General features: G+C 37.5%; 1 protein-coding gene across 8 annotated transcripts in view; it reads left to right on the top strand.

Annotated features, from left to right (window-relative positions):
- ATAD2 (ATPase family AAA domain containing 2) overlaps nt 1-23140 on the top strand; it is a 57199-nt gene that overhangs the window by 13427 nt on the left and 20632 nt on the right. For 7 of the 8 annotated variants that reach the window (XM_036263676.1, XM_036263673.1, XM_036263675.1 and 4 more), the window contains 7 exons: nt 5062-5169; nt 8832-8940; nt 9199-9314; nt 12893-13067; nt 13923-14011; nt 21426-21585; nt 22718-22808. In XM_036263676.1, the coding sequence (XP_036119569.1) occupies nt 5062-5169; nt 8832-8940; nt 9199-9314; nt 12893-13067; nt 13923-14011; nt 21426-21585; nt 22718-22808 (848 nt within the window). The remainder of the gene's footprint in view (nt 1-5061; nt 5170-8831; nt 8941-9198; nt 9315-12892; nt 13068-13922; nt 14012-21425; nt 21586-22717; nt 22809-23140) is intronic. The other variant, XM_036263678.1, reaches the window with a different exon arrangement.

Here is a 23140-nt window from a genome sequence, read left to right as displayed (position 1 = left end):
CAGGTAGGATTTTTTTTTTCCTTTAAAAAAAATTATTTTTCCTTTATTGATTTTAGAGAGAGAGGGACTGAGAGATAGAAAGAAGCATAGATTTGCATGCCTCCCATTGGGGATCAGGCCCACAACTTGGGTATGTGTCCTGACCAGGAATTGAACTGGCAACCTGTATACTCAACCACTGAGCCACACTGGCTAGACAGGATTTTTTTTAATCCTCACCTGAGGATATTTTTTCACTGATTTTCTTTAGATAGAGTGAGATGGAGGGAGAGGAAGAGAGAAACATGATGTGAGAAAGATACATCAATTGGTTGCCTCCTGGGCCAGGGATCAAACCTAAAACCGAGGTGCGTGACCTTGATTCTCTGGTCTCAGGGTCAGTGCTCCCAACTGCTGAGTCAAACCTGCCAGGACAGGTAGGAAATTTTTTTTTTTTTTTTTTTTGCCCCTTTTGGTTCATAGAATCTACTTTTTCTCTATGTAAAGTGTCTCACATTGGTGCATGGCTTCTTAGGTGCAGGATTTTCCCCCCTCCATGTGTAACAAATTTTTGATTACTACAATGTGCCAAGTACCATGGATATAAAAATGATGAAGCCAGGGTTCCTACCCTTAGATGTCATAGACTAGTGGATGATCCTGACATGTTTAAATTAAAGTATGAACTAAGATTTTGTTGTATCCTGGAGTCAAATTATTTGCCTTAATGACCTTCTTGGTGTTGGTTTTGATAACTCTTTAAACCTTTTCTTTTTGATCACAGCTTTATTGGGATATAATTCACATACGTAGTTTACCCATTTGAAGTATACAATTCAATCACTTCTAGTATATTCATAGAGTTGTGCAACTATTGCCACAATAATTTTTATTTAAAATGTATTTTTAATATTATTTATTTATGTATTTGTTAATCCTTGACTGAGGATATTTTTTCCACTGTTTTTTTTTGTTGTTGTTGTTTTGTTTTAGGAGAGAATGAATGGGAGGGAGGGAAAGAAAAACATCCATGTGTGTGAGAGAGACACATCGATTGGTTGCCTCTTGCATGTGCCCTGACTGGGACTGGGGATCAAACCTGTGATCCTTTGGTGTGCAGGCCAATGCCGTAACCACTGAACCACACTGGCCAGGGCTATAATATTTTTTATTTAAAACTTTTTTTTTTTGTCCTTGCCGGTTTGGCTCAGCGGTTAGAGCATCGACCTGTGGACCAGATTGTCCCGGGTTTGGTTCCCTCTAGGAGTGTGTACCTCAGTTGCAGTTTGTCCTCACCTTGGTTGGGGTCGTGTGGTGGCAACTACTCAATGTGTCTCTCTCATATCTATGTTTCTCTCTTTGTCTTCCCCCCCAACCCCTCCCCCCCTTCCTGCTCTATCTGAAGATAAATGCAAAAAATGTCCTTCTGGTGAGGATTTTTAAAAAAACACTTTTTTTTCTTGCCTGGCCAGTGTGGCTCAGTGGTTCAGCATCAATCCATGTACCAAGAGGTTGCCAGTTTGATTGCTAGTCTGGGAACATGCCCAGGTTGTGTGCCTGATCCCTGGTGGGCGTGCAGGGGGCGGCCAATTGATGTTCTCTCTCATTGATGTTTCTGTCTCCCTCTCTCCCTCTCTCTCTCAAAGCAATAAAGAAAAAATATTCTTAAAAATTTTTTTTGTTGATTGATTTTAAAGAGAGACATCGCTTTTATTGTTCTTTTCATTTATGCATTCATTGGTTGATTCCTGTATGGCCCTGACTGGAGATCAAACTGGAAACCTTGGCATATGGGAATGACACTCTAACGAACTGAGCTACCTGGCCAGGGCCCACAGTAATTTTAGAACATTTTTCTTGCCTCAAAAAGAAACCTGTACTCTAGTTATCCCCCAGCCCCAATACAGCCCTAAGCCACCACTAATTGACTTTGCGTCTTTATAAGTATGCCTATTTGGGGTATTCCATGTAAGTGGAGTCTCTTGTGACTGGCTTCTTTCACTTGGTACAACACTTTCAAGGTTCATTCATCTGTGTAGTGGTATGTATTAGTACCTCCTTCCTTTTCATTACTAAATGAGATTCAGTTGTACAGTTGATGGACATTTGTGTTGTTTACACTTTTTTGGCTGTTAAGAATAATGCTGCTGTGAACATTTGTATACAACTTTGTGTGGATGTATGTTTCATTTCTTGTGGGTATATACCTAGAAGTGGAATTGCTGGGTCAAATACTAACTATATGTAATGTTTTGAGGAAGTGCCAGATTTGTTTTTCAAATGACTGCCTCATTTTACATTCCTGTAAACAATGTACCAGAGTTCCAGTTTCTCCATGTCTTTCTAATACTTGTAATTACCTGACCTTTTGAATGTAGCTTTCAACCTTTTTTTTTACTTTTTTTGGCAAGATGGTGTGAACATCTCATTTTTTTCTAACAATCTTAATGATAGTCATTTTGCTTATTAGCATTTTTATTTTTTCATTGAGAGACCAGCTTCTGTTTATAGTTCATGTTCTACTACAGCTACTCAGGCACAGAAACAAAACACACATCCAGATAATCATTTGACTATTCCTTTTCGTATCCATGACAAATAGGTAAGAAACCTTTCAACCACAGTACAGGATTTCTAAGGGTCTTTGGCAACTTATAGCAGAGCTTCAGGAATGCTGCCTATATGCAGGATTTTCTTATTCATCTAAGGTTTATTCTTTTTTTTTTTTAATCCTCATCCGAGGACATTTTTCCAATTTTTGTACAGATAGAGTGGGAGGGAGAGAGAGAGAGAGAAACATCGACGCGAAAGGGACACATCGAGTGGCTGCCACCCGCATGACCAACCAGGGCCGGGGACAAACTGCAACCAAGGTACATGCCCTTAGCGGGAACTGAACCCGGGTCTCTCTGGACCGCAGGCCGACACTCTAACCGCTGAGCCAAACCGGCCAGGGCAATTCTTTAGCTTCAGTCTGCAGTTTCTGAAACAAGATTAGTCCCTTTGAAAAAGAAGATGACATAATGACACAATTGCTTCACCAGTATTTCAAAGTATTTCTTTCTTGTTGTCAAGGAACTACAACTGAACTGGTGACTCTAGATACTCTAGTTAGGGTCACACTGGTTGTCCATGCCACATTTCCCAAAAGGTATTGTAAAATGGGGGGGAAAAGAATGTAGGTATGTGTGTTTAGAATCTGTTTAAAACTGAAATAATGGCCTTTTCCACAGTATAATAGAGTAATTATGAAGAACCTGAACCCATGACTAGGACAGCTTAGGTTGACAACTCTGTTTTACCACTTATTAATGACTTCTGGCAAGTTACTTAACCTCTCTAGATAGTTTTAGTTTCAGGCTGGTCACAGAAGCGCTCTTGGGCATGTTTGGGTAGGTGGACAATGGAGAATTATTTCCTCATCTATGTTTGTTTACACAACCCTTTTTCCAAAACCCTTGAGGCCATTTGTGTTTCAGAACTCAGATTTTTCAGGGGAGATTTACAAAGGTAACGTGCAACATAAACATCTGAACATCTCCAGTGGTGTCGGCCAGCACTGCTTAGTCGAATACATTAATTCTATAGCAAAACATGAATAATCCTACTAAATGGGACAAATGGAGACTGAATTGCCTTATGACATTTCAGATTATGTTTTGCTAAGTGTATAAAGCGTGTTTTCAGAGTTTTTTAGGTACAAGATTTTGGACATACATTATACAGATAAAAATATGTTAACTTTATTTTATTTTTTGGTACGTGCCCCTAGCAGGAACCGAACCTGGGTCTCTCTGGTCCACAGGCCGACGCTCTAACCGTTGAGTCAAACCGGCCAGGGCCATTATACAGATAATAGATTGTGGACCTTGTATATTTTTGGAAATACCTACTTACCATGATTGCAACTCTGACTCAGAAAAAGCTCTAGACCCTGGGCCAATGGAATAATTAAAGGTTTTCTAGCCAGATTCTGTTTTTGTTTGTTTTTCCCCTGTGGGTCTTTTGCAACTGTCTAAAGGTAGAAGTGATTTAAAAATTCTTGGAGTATTTGTAACCCCTTTTTCCTAACATTTTTTTAACCCTTTTTTTTTTTTTATCCTCACCTGAGGACATTTTTCCATTTTTTGTTCAGGTAGAGTGGGAGGGAGGGAGAGGAACAGAGAGAGAGAGAGAGACATCGATGTGAAAGGAACACATCGAGTGGCCGCCACCGCACAACCGACCAGGGCCGGGGACAAATTGCAACCGAGGTACGCGCCTTTAGCAGGAACCGAACCCGGGTCTCCCAGGATCGTAGGCCGACGCTCTCTAACTGCTGAGCCAAACTGGCCAGGGCTTTTTAACCCTTTTTGATCCCCTCTGGTTTACATAAAAATTCTCATGTTCTCCTTTTAAGGTTATTTGACATTTTTAAAAAGGTGATTCCCTTCTAAATGTTAAAATATATGTAGTATAATGTTGAAGATAACTTTCTAAAATGACAGTCCCCCCACCCCACCCCACCCCTTCCAGTTTGGCTTGGCAATTAGAGCGTCAGCCCGTGGACCAAAGAGTGATGGGTTTGATTCCAGTCAAGGGCACATACCTGGGTTGTGATTCTATCCTTGGCCCTGGTTGGGGTTGTGTAGGAGGTGGCCGGTTGATGTCTCTAGCTCTCCCTCCCCCACTCTATCTGAAGATAAATGGAAAAGTATCCTTGGGTGAGGATTAAAAAAAATAATAATAAGTAAAATGACAGCCCCAAAGATTCTAATGCCCTCTTTATCTCACCTTTCTTTGAAGATAACTAATTTATATAAAGACTAAAAACTTACTCTGCCTAGACTATATGCTGTCTTAGTGAACTTTTGATGGTCAACTCTACCACAGCCTTTTATCTTTCTTTTCCCTTTTCTCAATTATTCAAGTCTTTTATTTCCTTCAAAAGATTCAACCAACAAAGCTTATTTTATTGGATCAGCATATGTATTAATTTTAGAATAAACCATTTTGGATATTAGTTATTTCTGATATTTGCATCTTATGCCTTTTTTCCCCTGCCCTTCTTCATCATGATTTAAGTTTTCTTCTTTATTTCAGGCGAAGGCATGCAATCCATAGTAGTGACTCTACTTCATCTTCCTCTTCTGACGATGAACAGCACTTTGAGAGGCGAAGGAAAAGGAGCCGTAATAGAGCTATCAACAGGTAAGTGCTGTATTGATACCTTTTAAAACTACCACATTGTTTTTTAAGTGGTGAGAAAGCTGAACAATTTGGAAATAGGAACAGCTTAACTGATTAAAAAATTACACAACAGATTAATGTATAAACCCATAATGCTGTCTTGTTTGAAATATCTAGTTGAAACTACAGTAAAACCTCGATACAACAGACTGATTCTGGCAAGGGGTGTCTGTTAAAGCTGTAAGTTTGTTATATAATAAAGTAGGTTTTTTGAATGTGTATGTTAAAAAATTGACAAATTAGTTAATTTACCTGTTTTTACTTATGTAGACACATTTGTGTAATTAAAATTAAGTGCATATGAAAAGTTGAATTTCACAGAAATATTTTTATATGTATTACTGTAATTTTAAGTTTATATTGAATAGGTCTAGTAAATGTTTCTATTGAGTCACCAAGAATAAACAAATACACAAGGCTGGGGTGTGGCTCAGTGCACATTGGAAAATCTGCAGGCAAGCGTTAAAACTGCTACAGAAAGTCACGTGACAACAGAACCAATTATTGGGCCACATACAGTGTCATCATGTGCTAATCATTCACCACACACTGTTTACTAGTGATGACTCTTGGGTTTAAATATGTAGACTATAATTATAGATATATGTCAATGAAATAACTATAGTTTTTTCCAACATAGGGCCTATTTGTTAAAATAACAGTGAATTAATAACAACAATTTTAAAAACCCTGTTAATTTCATTGTAAGCAAATTTTGGTTAAAAAAAAAAAAAATTTTTAAATCAACAGTACGTTGATTTCCTCATATGGCTTGTGGACCAGATATTTTTTCTTTTAAATCGAGGTCCTCAAAATGGTGCTAGTTAAACACTGATTTGGGGAACTATATATATTTTTTCTTTTCAAATATACTTTTTTTTTTTTTTTAACAATAATGCATTCTTATTGTAGAACACTTAAGGAGAATTAGAGGGTTTACTCATTTTATAATTTCTTGTAATGTAAGTTCACAAATATTAGTCAACTTATTTGATTCTCACAATAATTATATTAAGTAGATAGCAAAAAGATTATTCCCATTTTACAGATATGGGTGGGTGAATGAAAAATGCAGTACTTGCCCTGTTTGGCTCAGCGGTTAGAGCGTTAGCCTGCGGTCCGGAGAGACCCGGGTTCGGTTCCTGCTAAGGGCGCGTACCTCGGTTGCAGTTTGTCCCCGGCCCTGGTTGGGTTGTGTGGGTGGCAACCACTTGATGTGTCCCTTTCATGTCGATGTTTCTCTCTCTCTCTCTCTCTCTCTCTCTCTCTCTCTCTCCCTCCCACTCTATCTGAACAAAATATCGAAGGATGTCCTCGGGTGAGGATTAAAAAACAAAAAAAACCTCCTGGATACAAATTCTGGTTCTACCACCAACTGGCCATAAAGCCTTGGACAAGTGCCTGCATCTCCCTGAGTCTTAATAATTGGAACATAATAATAATTGAAAGGGCCTGCAAACCAACCAATCTTTGTATCCTAAACTCTGTTCTTTTATCATGTTAAATTTGCCCTATCCAATATGGTAACCACTAGCTACATGTGGCTATTAAGCACTTGAAATGTAGCTAGTCTGAATTGAAATTCAGTAAGTTTTTATGAAAAACACTCTTGAATTCCAAAGACTTAATACAAAAAAAGAAGCAGAAAATAGCTCTTGTTGTTGTTAAGTCTCACCCCAGGATATTCTTTCCATTGATTCTTAGAGAGGGTGGAAGGAAGGGATGGAAGGGGAAAGAGAGAAACACCTATGTAAGAGAGACACATTGATTGGTTTACGCCCCAACCAGGGCCAGTAATTGAATCTGAGACCCTTCGGTGCTTGGGCTGGCACTAACCACAGAGCCACACCAGCCAAGGCAAAATAGCTCAATTTTTATTTTTTTATCCTCACACAAGGACATTTTTCTTTTTTTTCTTTTTTTCCCATTTATCTTCAGATAGAGCAGGCGGGAGAGAGAGAGAAACATTGATGTGACAGAGACACATCAAAGGGTCACCACCCACATGACCCCAACCTGGGCCAGGGACAAACTGCAACCGAAGTACGTGCCCTTAGCGGGAACTGAACCTGGGACTCTCTGGTCTGCAGGCCGATGCTCTAACCACTGAGCAAAACCAGCCAGGGCAATAGCTCAATTTCTAAATCTGATTTTGCATGTTGCAATGATAATATAGGATTTTGGATATATTGGGATAAATAAAATATATTATTAAATTTTTACCATTTTTTAGTGTGGCTAATAGAAAATTTTAAATTACATGTTTGCCTTGCTTTCATTTCTGTTAGACAGCAATAAGTGTAATCATCTAAAAGCTCTATACTTAGATTACTTCAAATTTTTTTTACTTTCATTCATAGAAATGTGCATCTAATGCTATTGTTTTCATATTATGCATTATATTTTTATTAATTATTGAAGTGCCCAGCCGGTGTGGCTCAGTGGTTGAGCATCAACCCATGTACCAAGAGGTCACCGGTTCGATTCCCAGTCAGGGCACATGCCCAGGTTATGGGCCTGATCCGCAGTGTGGAGCATGCAGGAAGTGGCCAATCTATGGTCTAATTTATGTTTCTAGCCCTCTTTCCCTCTCCCTTCCTCTGTCTAAAATCAATAAAGAAAAAAAAGAATTATTGAAGAAACACACTTTCAGAAGCCGCAACTGACAACTTGTTCATCTTACATTTCACAGTATAAATTTCTCATAGAGTTTGGGGATAGGAAGAATTGTCACTTGGGGTGAGCATGGTGCTTTCATTTGTGTTTAGTTGCGTTATTCTTTGCTTAGGCATTCTGGTATAAGTTATTTTAACCTCTAACATAAGTAGTTTTAATTTTTTCATTGATAAAACAAACAGGTTCTTCTAGACATATTCTGTATAACATACCATAACTGTTTTTTGAAAGTAGTTAGGAAAGTAGTGATTAGTTCTTGCTTGAGAGGGTTGATGTGGATCCAGATGCTGGTGGATGATGACTATTTTCTGAGAGGTATTATAGCAGAGTTGTTGCAGTTCTGGGGACACACTGCTTGGGTTGATTTCTGGATCAGCCACTTAACTCGTTTGTGACATTGGGCATTTTAGTTTACCTTACCTGTGGCTTAATTATCTTTTAAAAGATGAGAAATAGCCCTGGCCGGTTTGGCTCAGCGGTTAGAGCGTCAGCCTACAGTCCAGAGAGACCTGGGTTCGGTTCCCGTAAAGGGCACGTACCTCCGTTGCAGTTTGTCCCTGGCCCTGGTTGGGTCGTGTGGGTGGCAACCACTCGATGTGTCCCTTTCACATCGATGTTTCCCTCCCTTTCGCCCTCCCTTTCTCCCTCCCTTTCTCCCTCCCACTCTATCTGAACAAAAAATGTCCTCAGGTGAGGATAAAAAAAAAAACCTGATATTTTCATTTGATTGTATATCTTTAATAATAAAGTTTCAGATATAACTATTTTCTAACAAGTTCTCAACCTAGATAGAAAATAAAGAAGTTGAAATACGTAATCTTAAGATTGCTCTAGTTGAAATTTATTTATATTTTTTAATTTCTAAGAAAGATGCGTATTTTAACATGGCATTTGGGAGAGAAAGGTGAGTTGATGGTTTTGTTTTGTTGTGAATCTTTTTAAAATAGATGCCTCCCACTAAATTTTCGGAAGGATGAATTAAAAGGAATTTATAAAGATCGAATTAAAATTGGAGCAAGCCTCGCTGATGTTGATCCAATGCAACTAGATTCTTCAGTGAGTACTGTCCTGAAATGTATGCTTGAACTGTAATAGTAAATGTTCTTTGTTTTAATTTAGTTTCAACGTTTTTTTAGTCAGAAATGTTAATTTTTACAGACTTTGTTTTCTTTCTTTTTTTTTTTATTCTTTAGGCCACAACTAAGACGATGTTACTCAGTTGATGGTGTGTAGGTTGTGTCTAGTTTAGGGATGGAGTGAATTTTAATTTTGACTCCCAATCTAAGAATGTCAGTGTTTCTCTTCCATTACTAGGTACGATTTGATAGTGTTGGTGGTCTGTCTACTCATATAGCAGCTCTAAAAGAGATGGTGGTATTTCCATTACTTTATCCAGAAGTCTTTGAAAAATTCAAAATTCAACCTCCAAGGTAATTTAATTATACATTTTATTTTAGCCAAAATCTGTGTTATCCTACTGTTGTTCAGGAAGATAATACTTCTCTGAAATTTTTTTAGGTCTACAATAATTTGTACATTTTTCCTGCTTTGAATATTTTTACTTTCTTAATGTTTAACAAGAAAAATGGTCTTGAAATGGATTCTCCATAAGAAAAAAAAATCCGCATGGTTTTTCAAACAGTTAATGAAATCCCTCCCATATATACTTTATTTTCATTTAAAAATTTTAAAATTTGTATCATAGTGATACATGTAACAAACTTTGAAAATTAAATTGTGCGGTAAGTCTTTAAAGAAAGATAGTAGCCTCTTCCTCTACTCTTCTCCATTTCAGTTTCTACCTCTATGGAAACACTGATTTAAGTAAACTTTCTAAATTAATAAGCTTTTTTTCTTTTGCATTATTTAAGTTGTATACTATAAAACAGTCAAACACTGGTGAGTTCAGTTGTGTGCTTGTGTTTTTTTCCATATAGTGTTATATTAGTTTCAGCCATAAAAAAATTTTTAAATCAGATACTAATATTAAATAATAGCATTTCCTATAGAAAATATTGAAAGTATCTAGTTAAAGTAATATAGTGAACTTATAAAAGACAAAAGAAAGAATAAACTCCCTGTATTTTTTTCTCTTTATTTCTTTTTTACAACATACATTTACTCCCATAAAAATAAAATATATGAGTGTGTAAACATGTTTTCATGCATAGTCTCTTTGTATTTTAATGGTTAAGTAATATTCCATTATATGGCTGTATCTTATTTTGTTTTGCTGTTGCTGGCTATTTACTTTTCTCCTAACTTTTCATTATCACCATGTCAATATCATAAACCATCTCATTTCTTTCTCTTTGTGTGATTCCTTAATTTCTTATTTAAAATATAGTCTCCCAAATTAGATTGTTGGTTCAATAGGTATATTTTAAAAATCTGTACCTGCCTTGGTTTTTGTACATTGAAATCACTGTTGTTTATTCCATTTGTTTGGCTAATTGTTTTCTTACCAGGTTCTTTGGTTTTTGTTTTTTTAATACGTTTTCATTAATTTTTTTAGAGAGAGAGAAAGAGATAGAAACCTCAGTCGGCTGCCTCCTGCATGCCCCTTCCTGCGGATCGAGCCCAAAACCTGGGCATGTGCCCGGACTAGGACCTCTCCGTCCATGGGACCACACTCAATCTACTGAGCCACACCGGCTGAATGGTGCTTTGTTTTTTAATTTTTTTTTTTTCTTTATTGATTTCAGGGAGAGAGAGGTAGAAACATCAATGAGAGAGAACATCGATTGGCCACCTCCTGCATTCCCCCCACTAGGGATTGGGCCCACAACCTGGGCATGTGTCCTGACTAGGAATCCATTGAATTGGTGACCTCTTGGTGCATGGGTCAACGCTCAACCACTGAGCCACACCAGCTGGACAGTGCTTTGGTTTTTTTTATTTATTTATTTTATTTTTATTTTTTTTCTGGTACAAACCCAGGACTCTGGTCTGCAGGCTGATGCTCAACCGCTGAGCCAAACTGGCCAGGGCTGTTTTTTATTTATTTTATTTTTATTTTTTTTATTTTTTTATTTTTTTTTATCCTCACCCGAGGACATTTTTCCATTTTTTGTACAGATAGAGTGGGACGGAGAGAGAGGGAGAGAGAGAGAGAGAAACATCGACGTGAAAGGGACACATCGAGTGGCTGCCACCCACACAACCAACCAGGGCCGGGGACAAACTGCAACCGAGGTACATGCCCTTAGCGGGAACCGAACCCGGGTCTCTCCGGACCGCAGGCCAATGCTCTAACCGCTGAGCCAAACTGGCCAGGGCTGTTTTTTATTTTTTATTTATTTTATTTTTGTTACCCCTTTGACACCCTCCTCCCCATCCCCCCCACCTTGTTCCCACCTTTGTTGTCCATGTCTATTGGTTATACATACATGCATGTAAGTTCTGTGGTTTATCTCATCCTTCCCCCCACCACCCCTTCTCTTCTGAGGGTTGTCAGTCTATACCCTACCTCCACATCTCTGGGTCTACCCTATTCCTCAGACTGTTATGTTTATTTATTGTTTTTTTTTCTTTTATATTTCATTAACTTTTAATAGATTTTATTAATCACCTGTATTTCCGCCCCCCATGCCATTCTTAACTTTGTCATTTCTGTTTTTCTGAGATTTTCCTTAAGTGTCTTTTCAAGAGCAGTTTTTTAATGATCTAAAATAATTATTTCATATTACTTTGGTAGAACTTAATTATGGCATATTTTTATTAAGAATTATGAGTATAGCCTGGCCAGTGTGGTTCAGTGGTTGAGCATCAACTCATGCACCAAGAGGTTGCTAGTTTGATTCCTGGTCAGGGCGCATGCCCAGGTTGTGGGCCAAATCCCCAGTTGGGGCAGGCAGGAAGCAGCCAATCACTGTTCTCTCTCATCAGTGTTTCTATCTCTCTCTCCCTCTCTCTCAAAATCAATTAAAAAGAAAAAAAAGGATTATGAATATAGCCCATTTTCTCAGAATTCTATCCTAGGAGCAACAAATAACTTTGGAACTATGTGAAAAAGCAGTAGGTTACCCTATGACAGTGATGTCACAAAAATTATTTTAAATTATTTACATTGTCTTAGTCCCTACCACCCAACCACCATTATTTAAGTTCTCTTCTTTTATCTTTCTCTCCTATTCAGTTCCAACATGTGTTCTTTTTTTTTTTTATCCTCACCCGAGGACATTTTTTCATTTTTTATTCAGATAGAGTGGGAAGGAGAGAGAAACATCGATGTGAAAGGGACACATCGAGTGGCCGCCATCCACACAGCCCAACCAGGGCCAGGGACAAACTGCAGCCAAGGTACATGCCCTTAGCAGGAACCAAACCCGGGTCTCTGTGGACCACAGGCTGACACTCTAACCGCTGAGCCAAACTGGCCAGGGCCCAACATGTGTTCTTAAAAAACTTTCTGGTTATGCTACTGAGACTGAGACCAAAGATTATAAACTATGAAGTCTTTTTAAGTGTAACCTCTGTACAAGGAAAGGTAATATGAATAGCATAATGAATGAATAATAGAAAATATGTTTTACACTTCATCTTAGCCAAAAGGCCAAGAAGCAATTAACAGGAAATATGTTTTAAATAAAGGATTTTATTTAGTTTCAACATTAACTTGTAGTATCAGTATTAATTCTCAGGTTGTTTTAGATAGAGTAGAAGGGGGAGAGAGAGAGAGAAACATCAATGTGAGAGAGACACACCAATGATTGGTTGCCTCCTGTACGACCCTGACTGGAGAGGATCAAACCTGCAACACAGGTATGTGCCCTTGACAGGGAATCAAACCCTCAACTCTTTGGGCCTTGATATGATGCTCCAGCCACTGAGCCAAACCACCCAGGGCAATTCCCAGGTTTCAAGTAATGCTTTGTGAATTGAAATATTTCTGTGTCATTTACTTTTTTATTCACTAATTAAGTGCACTCATGAAATTGGTTTGTAATTTTGTTTACATAATCTTTTTAATGTAGTACTAGTAAAATAAAACTTATTTTTTTTACAGAGGTTGTTTATTTTATGGTCCACCTGGAACTGGAAAAACTCTGGTTGCTAGAGCACTTGCCAATGAGTGCAGTCAAGGGGATAAGAGAGTAGCATTTTTCATGAGGAAAGGTGCTGATTGTCTAAGTAAATGGGTAGGAGAGTCTGAAAGACAGCTACGATTGCTATTTGATCAGGTATGATATTAAAACTTACCTGTCTAGATTTATAATCTGTGTAGGTGTTGTATGTAAGGATTAGATAAATCTTGCATTTAATTACTTTTTAAAGAACAAAAATTCAGAAGAATTACACCAAATATATAATTTTCCTAGATTTTTCTTTATGTGTCAAGATAACACTGACCTGTAAGGAACAGTTTTATAGTAGGAAGAGAAAGGAATAACTGAATTTAAGTTTTTTGGAATTTTAGAACCTAGAAAGAAAGTGGTAGTTTCATACTTAGGGAGACAAAAGTAGTGAGTTATGTCTCAGTAGAAGATCAGTTCTACCTTAGACTGCTTTTAATTTCATGTCGCAGATTGTATTGATAACACATTGTGAAACAATACAGTCTGATCTACTAAGGCATATTGCTGCAAATGCCTTTTAATCTCTTTATGGAACTCACTGAGAATATCTGTGTTAGCTTTACTGAGTTTTTCCCCTCCTCTATGGCGTTGAGCTAATTGTTTTCCCATTGAGACATAGAGGGAAGACTGTCACTTTCTGTTCTTTATCTTGTTTTGACGGTTGGTCTTTTGCAGATTTTTTTTTTTTTTTTATGTCTCAATAACTATAGCTATATGAAACCTAAATTATATAACAGTAAAGTGTACGTTTTGAATATTTTCAGTTGAAATACAAATAAAATTAAACTGTGTTATAATTTAGCCTGAATCTTTAAAACATAGTTACTGAATTTACATTAAGATTTATACTTAAAAATTTTGTAAGCAAGTTAGAATGAAAATGGAGTAAAATGGTTTATATTAAATTTACATATTTGAAGTTTTTTGTGATAACGTACAACCACTGGACCTATTTTCTAGGCTTATCAGATGCGCCCATCAATCATTTTCTTTGATGAAATCGATGGTCTGGCTCCAGTACGATCAAGTAGGCAAGATCAAATTCACAGGTAAAACTTGCTTGATGACACTTCTGCCTTTTTTCCTGTATTCTGAGCTGTATTGATATTGATGAAAAATAGAATGGTTAGTTAAATAGTGAAAGAGACTTGACAAACCAGTAGTCACCCCCCGCCCCATACACACACACCTTATTTTTATTAGTAAAACCCAATATACTATATAGTGGAAAAAGAAAAAGTGAGCCTCATTTGGATGGCATGGTATTCTCAAGCACAGTATTAAAATTTTGGTTACACACTTTGGCCCTGGCCAGTTTTCTCAGTGGTTAGAGCATCAGCCTGTGGTCCAGAGAGACCTGGGTTCGGTTCCCGCTAAGGGTCTGTACCTCGGTTGCAGTTTGTCCTCGGCCCTGGTTGGGATATGCGGGTGGCAACCACTCAATGCGTTCCTTTCACGTCGATGTTTCTCTCTCTCTTTTCCTCTTTCTCCCTCCTACTCTGTCTGGAAAAAAAAATGGAAAAATGTCCTCGGATGAGGATAAAAATTTTTTTTGGTTACACACTGGCTCTCTGAGCAATACCATGGTGGTCGACAAGAACAAGCACCTAATGAAAGGTGGCAAAAGGGATCCAAGAAGAAAGTGGTTGACCCATTTTCTAAGAAAAACTGATGTAATATAAAAGTGCCACCTATGTTCAACATAAGAAAAAGTGGAAAAACGTGTCACTTAAGAACAACTCAAGAAACCAAAATTGAATCTGATGGTTTCAGGGAGCATGCTTTTGAAGTGAGCCATACTGATCTGCAGAATGAAGTTGCATTTAAAAAACTCAAGCTAATTACTGAGGATGTTCAGGGCAAAAACTGCCTAATTTCATGGCATGGATGTTATCGGTGACAAAATGTGGTTCATGGTCAAAAAATGGCAGATCATGATTGTAGCTCATGTTGATATCAAGACTAACAATGGTCATTTGCTTCATCTATTTTTGTATTGGTTTTACTAAAAATGTAACCATCAAATTCAGAAGACCTCTTTTGCTCAGCATCAACTGGTCTGCCAAATCTGGAGGAAGATAATGGAAATCATGCTGGAGAGGTGCATACTAATGACTTGAAAGGAGGTGGCCCATATATTGATTTTAGATATAGCACTGGAAAAGACATAGAAATGGCTTGTAAATCTATATTTCCACTCCATGATGTCTTTGTTAGAAAAGTCAAAAGCTGAACTGAGCCAAACTGGCCAGGGCCAAGAACCTGTTTAAAATTTAAACTTAATGGTGACAAATAAAAAATAACCATTTGTGATATTTTTTAAAAAATCTTGCTTACAGATTTAACTTGTGCAAACTTTTTTTTTTATCCTTACCTGAGGATATTTTTCCATTTATCTTCAGATAGAGGGGAGGGAGGGAGGGAGGGGGGGAGGGAGGGAGGGGGGGAGGGAGGGAGGGAGGGAGGGAGGGGTGAGAGAGGCACATTGATTGGTTGTCTCCTGCACGACCCCAACCAGGGCCTGGACTGAACTGCAACTGAGGTATGTGCCCTTGACCAGAATTGAACCTGAGACCCATTGGTCCACGGGTCAACGCTCCAACCGCTAAGCCAACCCAGCCCAGGGCTCATGATACAAACTTAAATGCCCAGTGTCCACTGAAATTTTAGGCAAACCAATGGTAAGAGTGGGGTTGTGGTGGGCAATGTGGCTGAGTGTTCAGTCATAAGAGTATAACCAATTGTTTTTATCTTCAACCTCTTGAAGTGCAGAAGCTGACCCAGACTTGAAAAATAAGTTTTTCTGCCCTGGTCGGTTTGGCTCAGCGGTTAGAGCGTCAGCTTGCGGTCCAGAGAGACCCAGGTTCCGTTCCCGCTAAGGGCGCGTACCTCGGTTGCAGTTCGTCCTCGGCCCTGGTTGGGTCGTACGGGAGGCAGCCACTCTATTTGTCCCTTTCACGTCGATGTTTCTGTCTATTTCTCTCTTCTCTCTCCCTCCCACTCTATCTGAACACAAAATGAAAAAATGTCCTCGGGTGAGGATAAAAAAAAAAAAGAAAAGAAAAATAAATTTTTCTTAAATTTTATATTCAATTTTTTTTTTTTTTTTTATCCTCACCCGAGGACATCCTTCCATTTTTTGTTCAGGTAGAGTGGGAGGGAGAGAGAGAGAGAGAAATATCGACGTGAAAGGGACACATGGAGTGGCTGCCACCCTCATGACCAACCAGGGCCGAGGACAAACTGCAACCGAGGTACGCACCCTTAGCGGGAACCGAACCCAAGTTTCTCTGGACCACAGGCCGACGCTGTAACCACTGAGCCAAACCGGCCAGGGCTCATGATACAAACTTAAATGCCCACTGTCCACTGAAATTTTAGGCAAACCAATGGTAAGAGTCAGGTTGTGGTGGGGAATGTGGCTGAGTGTTCAGTCATAAGAGTATAACCAGTTGTTTTTATCTCTAACCTCTCGAAGTGCAGAAGCTGACCCAGACTTGAAAAATAAATTTTTCTTAAATTTTATATTCAATTTTTTGTGTTAAATGTCTTTTAAATGTTGCCAGCCAATTCAGCTGCTTATAAGACACTGCCTGAGCCAAACAAAATATGCCCTAGTGCATGACTACTAGTTTAATATTCTAATATTAGCCCAACTTCCTCATTTTCAGGATAGGAACATTGAATTTCTCTTATGATAAGCTCTTTACTCAAGGGAGCACTTTTCCTTAGTGCCACTGCCTCAACTCAGTCCCAGTTGGCTTTCAGTTTTTCAGATCTTTTCATATGATCTCATAAATTATCTATAACTGTTTAATTAATTTGGGATATCCTAAAGAAAATGTTTGCATGCCTTCATATATGCCAGTATTGGTTTTTTTTATTGTAAATGATATAAAAGAGGAATAAGAAATAATATGAATAATAGGTAGGTTTTGACTTTTCTAATACCCGACAATATTTACTATATATTCTGGTGCCTTTCTTTGACTTGATACTATACAGATTTATTTATTGATGTGAGTAGTAAGTTAAAATGTCAAGCATTATGGTAAAAATAGTTATATCTGGACATGTTCTACCTATAATATAACATTTACATATGACACATTTCATTATTATACTGTACTGTGTTAATAGAGAGAAACATTTAATAATACTAACATCACTTTGCAATCAAATAATTGAGAACTTACAGTATTTTGGAACAGTTATAAAGGGATTGGAGCAATTTTAGCAAGCACATACCCTCATTCAAGAGAAATTTAGTGTACATGTGATTATGTTGATGCACTAGAAAATAAAATTTTAGTCTAAGATATAAAATAAGTTCTATTAAAACCCTAAAATCTTTACTTTGAATTTAAAATATGATTTCATGATGATTTTTTTGTTTAAGAAAATAAATAATTACTAGCTCTGGACACTAAAAAGGTTTAGAAGCAATCCCAATCCAGTAGTAATTCCTCGCCCTAGCACCCAGATTATGGGCTGTAAATACTAGCACTCTGAGGAGAGATGATAGATTGCAGAATTGAGGCAGGAAATGAGCAGGACAAGCCTGGAACATCTTGTGATGCCTGGAAGCAATCGATGACTATTAGGGTCATATCAGAATGAAATAGACCATTTTGGAGGAGTTTCCATTGGCCAAAGATGGAATAGTTTGACCGTTGAAAATAATAACTACAATAGATTGAAATGCATCTGATACATTAAAAAGTCATTTTTTAATGATCTGTTTTTTAAAAATCTAAATTGGTTACTCTGAGGTTGCTAAGACAGTGACTCATTACTCTGAAAATCAGATAAAGAATGAATTAAGCATTTATTTTTCCTGTTCTGTAACCGTGAATCAGGCTAATTTCATAGTTGATGAAGTAACATTGTTCTTTATAGGAAAATCATAGTTAATAAATGCAAAGGAAATTATTAAATTAGAAAAATCAACATTTTGCAACCCCTTATGAAAAAATGAATTCACCTGTGGTTTTCAACTGGGAGTGAATTTACCCCCTAAGGGACAAATGTCTGGAGACTTTTTTAAAAATATGTATTTTTATTGTTGTCAGTGTTACAGCTGTCTGCCCGCCCACCCATCCACCCCTATGTTTTCACCACACTTGTCTGTATGGAGACATTTGTGATTGTCACAACTGTGGTGTGGGGTAGGGAAGGGAGCGCTTGGCGTCTAATACCAGGGATGCTGTTAAACATCCTAGAATGCACAGGATAGCTCTCTTCCACAAAGAATTATCTGACCCAAAACATCAGTTGTGCCAAGGTTGAGAAACACTGATCTAAGCAATAATTATAAGCAGCTGATAAAACTGTAAGGTATAAAGATGCATAGCGAAGTTTATAATGAGTGGAGTAAGCTGACAACACCTCACTTAAACCCAACCCACTTACCTTAAGTGAGAAACTGGTATTATGTACCTCCTGAGGTATACAGTAGGAAACACATGATATATTCCTATGAAATGTGCTATCCCAAGTAGTTTAACCTGCATCTATTAAGTTTCTAGCTCTAACTACAAGTTCACAGGATATGAAAATGATAAAAGACAAGTTATATGACCTTATCAGGAAGCTGTCAACCCAGTTCACAATGTGGGAAGAAAATTTTACAAAACAAATGACCCAGTTTCTTCAATAAATAAATGGCATGGAGGAAGGGGGAAAGTGAGGGAGTGTGATGGAACTCTTAAGGATTTGAGAGTTGTTTGATGAAGTGCAGTGTGTGGATCTTGATTTAACAAATCAAATGAGAAAATTGGGGGAGATTGAGTATTAGATGATAGTAAGGAATTGTGATTTACTTTGGTGTCATGGTATTGTGGAAGTTTTTAAAGTCCTTATCTTAGAAATATGTGAAATATTTATATTCAATTCTCTGTCTAAGGATTTTATGTTTTTTAAAGCTATTGGATAAAGACATAAAAGGAATATTAACTGTTGAAACTGGGTGATGCAAAAATAAACTCAAAATGGATAAAAGACTTAAATGTGACCTGTGAATCCACAAAAATTCTAGAAGAAAATGTAGGCAACAAAATTTCGGACATCATATGCAGCAGAATTTTTACTGATACATCACCTAAGGCAACAGAAACAAAGGAAAGAATGAACACATGGGACTACATCAAACTAAAAAAGCTTCTGCACAGCAAAAGAAACAACCATCAAAATGGAAAGGCAACTCGCTGTATGGGAGAACATCATTGCCAATGATACATCAGATAAGGGGTTAATTTCCAAAATATATAGAGAACTCGTACAACTCAACAAAAGGAAGACAAAGAACCCAATTAAAAAATGGGCAGAGGAGCAGAATAGACACCTCTCCAAACAGGACATACAAATGGCCAAGAGACATATGAAGAAATGCTCAACTTCACTAATCATCAAAGAGATGCAAATTAAAACAACAAAGAGGTATCACCTCACACCTGTCAGAATGGCCGCCATCAACAAATCATTAGACAACAAGTGTTGGCGAGGGTGTGGAGAAAAGGGGACTCTAGTCCACTGCTGGTGGGAATGCAGACTGGTGCAGCCACTATGGAAAACAATATGGTGTTACCTCAAAAAATTAAAAATTGAACTTCCATTTGACCCAGTGATCCCGCTTCTAGGACTATACCCTAAGAAGCCTGAAACACCAATCAGAAAAAATATATGTACCCCCATGTTCATAGCAGCACTGTTTACAATAGCTAAGATCTGGAAACAGCCCAAGTGTCCATCAGTAGGCGAATGGATAAAAAAAGCAGTGGTACATATACACAATGGAATACTATGAACTGTAAGAAAGATCTCTTATCCTTTGAGACGACATGGAGGGACCTGGAAAGTATTATCCTAAGTGAAACAAGCCAAGCGGAAAAAGACACATACCACATGATCTCACTTATATATGGAATATAATGAATATAACAGTCTGAGGAATAGGGTAGACCCAGAAACACGGAAGTAGGGTACAGACTGACAACCCTCAGAAGGGCGTGGGAGAGAGATAAACCACAGAACTTATATGCATGTATGCATAACCAATGGACCTGGACAGCAAAGCCAGGGGCGGGGCGGGGGGGGATGGAGAGGAGGGTGTCAATGGGGTAAAAAAGGAGAAACATCTGAACATCTGTAACAAAAATAAAATAAATAAAATCCAAATTATTTTTAAAAAGTTTTTTTTTCTTTATTGATTTTAGAGAGAGAGAAAGGGAGAGAGAGATAGAAACATTGATGAGAGAGAACATCGATTGGTTGCCTCCTTCATGCCCCACACTGGGGACTAGGCCCACAACCTGGGCATGTGCCCTGACCGGGAATCGAACCGGCCACCTCTTGGTGCATGGGTTGACACTCAACCACTGAGCCACACCAGGTGGGCCCAAATTATTTTTAAAAATAAATAAAATTCAAAGAATCAACTGTTCAGAAATAAAAAGAAACTAGGTGATGAAGAAATTATTTTACTAATCTCTCCACAATTAAAAGTTTAAAGTAATTAAAATTCTGTGTTTTGTTTTGTTAATCCTCATCTGAGGATATTTTGTCCATTGATTTTTGTTTGTTTTTAGAGAGAGAATGGGAGGGAGGGTGGGAAGGAAAGAGGGGGGAAAAAAACATCAACATAAGGGAGACACATCAATTGGTTGCCTCCCACATGTGCCCCAACCCAGGCTGGGGATTAAACCTGCAACCCAGGTATGTGCCCTTGACAAGGAATCGAACCTTCAACCCTTAGGTGCATGGGCCGTTGCTCTAACCACTGACCTACTTTGCCCAGGGTTAAAGTTCTGTTTTTATGCTTTATGTGTATTCTATTTCATTTTGGGGTCCTTTGATCATCTGTATGCAATGGAACATTTTATAATTTTAGATACTGTTAGTTTATCTGGTACTTAGGAATATTTTTTTATGTGTCTTGTTTTCAAACTCTCATATTCCTTTGAAAAATTATGCTTTATGGCCCTGGCCAGTTTGGCTCAGTAGTTGGAACGTCAGCCCACAGACCAAAGAGTCACAGGTTCAATTCCAGTCAAGGGCATATACCTCAGTTGCGGTTTGGTCCCCAGCCCTGGTCATCAGGGTCATGCAGGAGACAACCAATGGATGTGTCTCTCGCACATCAATATTTTCTCTCTCTCCTTTCTACTCTGTCTGAAAATAAATGGAAAAATATCCTGGAATGAGGATTTAAAAAAGAAAATCATGCTTTATGAAATGGCTTTTAGGATCCATTTATGGCATTCTAAAGACCATCTATGTTTTCTAGTTATTTTAATCTGTGCGTGTTATTTAGTATACTATTTTACAGACTTTTAAAAATCTTTTGAAAGTAATGGAATATGATAAGAAAATTTATTTACATTTAATGTATTAACTTACCAAAAGAAGAAATGACATATTCAACATCCAATCAATTAATCTATTCTCTCTTATTTTTAAATTTAGTTCTATTGTTTCTACCCTGCTAGCTCTTATGGATGGATTGGACAGCAGAGGAGAAATTGTGGTCATTGGTGCTACCAACAGACTGGATTCTATCGATCCTGCCTTACGAAGGCCTGGTCGCTTTGACAGAGAATTCCTTTTCAGCTTACCTGATAAAGATGTAAGAATTTAACGTCACTCAAATTTTGACAAAATATGTCACCCTTATCATGAACAAGTCTTGGTACATTGAAAATTTGAAGGTTGAGTTTTATATGTTCTGAAGTAAACTTATATGATGAACACCCAAATATGTATGTATTTTTAAGGAGGTATTAATCTCTTTAAAGAAAATAAATTGGGCCCTGCAGGTGGTCAGTGGATTGAGCATCATCCCATGGACTGAGGATTGATGTGTCAGGGCACATGCCCAGGTTGTGATTCCCAGTAGGAGGCAGCCAATTGATGTACCTCTCTCACATTCATGTTTCTCTCTTTCTTGTTCTCTCTCTAATAAAATCAATAAAAAACATATTGAAAAAAGGAAAAATTTGGATAATTTATTATTATTTTTGAAATAATACCTCCCTAAAAATATTCTTAAAATTCTTTAAATTTGAACACAGCCTTTAAATGTTAATCATGCAACTTTGATTTGCTTCAGAACACATGTTCTAATGAATAGTCAGTCAGTCCTTAGCCAATTTGTTAGCCTTGGCTTTTTCATGGGTACCACCATGTTATTTTAAAGCCACTTAATCTTTTGCGAACCAAGCAAAGAAATATGGTAGAGTTGTCAGTACTCTTAATTTTTGTATTTTTTTAATTTTTTAAATTTATTTTTAGAGAGAGAGGAAGGGAGAGAGATATAGGAACATCAATGAGAGAGAACATTGACTGGCTGCCTCCTGCATGCCCCCGACTGGGCATTTGGCCCACAACCTGGACATGGTGCCCTGACCTGGAATCAAACCAGCTTCCTCTTGGTATAGGGGTTGACACTCAACCACTGAGCCACACCAGCTGGACAGAACTGTCAGTACTCTTTAAAACGGTCCTTAATATGTCCCAGAATGAACAATAGTTCAGTGGTTATTTACTTTCTCTCATTCACATTTATGATGAACTTGAATACTGTAAATGCAAATCTGTTTAAACTTTTACAACTACATCTTTTTTTCACTGTTTCATATTTTTGTTTATGTATTGATATCTTAAACATTTTAGATAATTAAAAGTATTTTAAATTGAAATTATTGTAATCTGAATGGCATTTTTATTATAGATGTAAAAAAAAATGTTTTTATTTATAGGCTCGAAAAGAAATTCTAAAGATTCACACAAGGGATTGGAATCCTAAACCACTGGATAAATTTCTAGAAGAACTAGCAGAAAACTGTGTTGGTAAACATTGCTTTTAAGCATTAAAAGAAATATATGCATTTCAAAGGTGGAACAAGTTGTAGTCTTGCAAGGTTATAGTTAAAGAAATAAAAGGTTATATTTTTTTCTCATCTCTTCCTGTTCTCTTCCTACAAAGTTCCAGATATGAAATAGAGATATTTGACAAATTGGCTGTTGGGGATTTTGAGAGCAGACAGTAATAGCTATCTTTTTCTGTTTACATTTTTCTAGTCATCCTGTTGCACATTCTAAATATATTTCAGGTATTCTCACATCCTCCCTATAAAGTAGGTAACATTCCCATTTTACAGATGTAGAAGTGGCTGATAGCA

Source organism: Molossus molossus, unplaced genomic scaffold, assembly GCF_014108415.1.
Source record: "Molossus molossus isolate mMolMol1 unplaced genomic scaffold, mMolMol1.p scaffold_m16_p_16, whole genome shotgun sequence".
Taxonomy (NCBI): Eukaryota; Metazoa; Chordata; class Mammalia; order Chiroptera; family Molossidae; genus Molossus; species Molossus molossus.
This window is presented reverse-complemented; position numbering and strand designations above follow the sequence as displayed.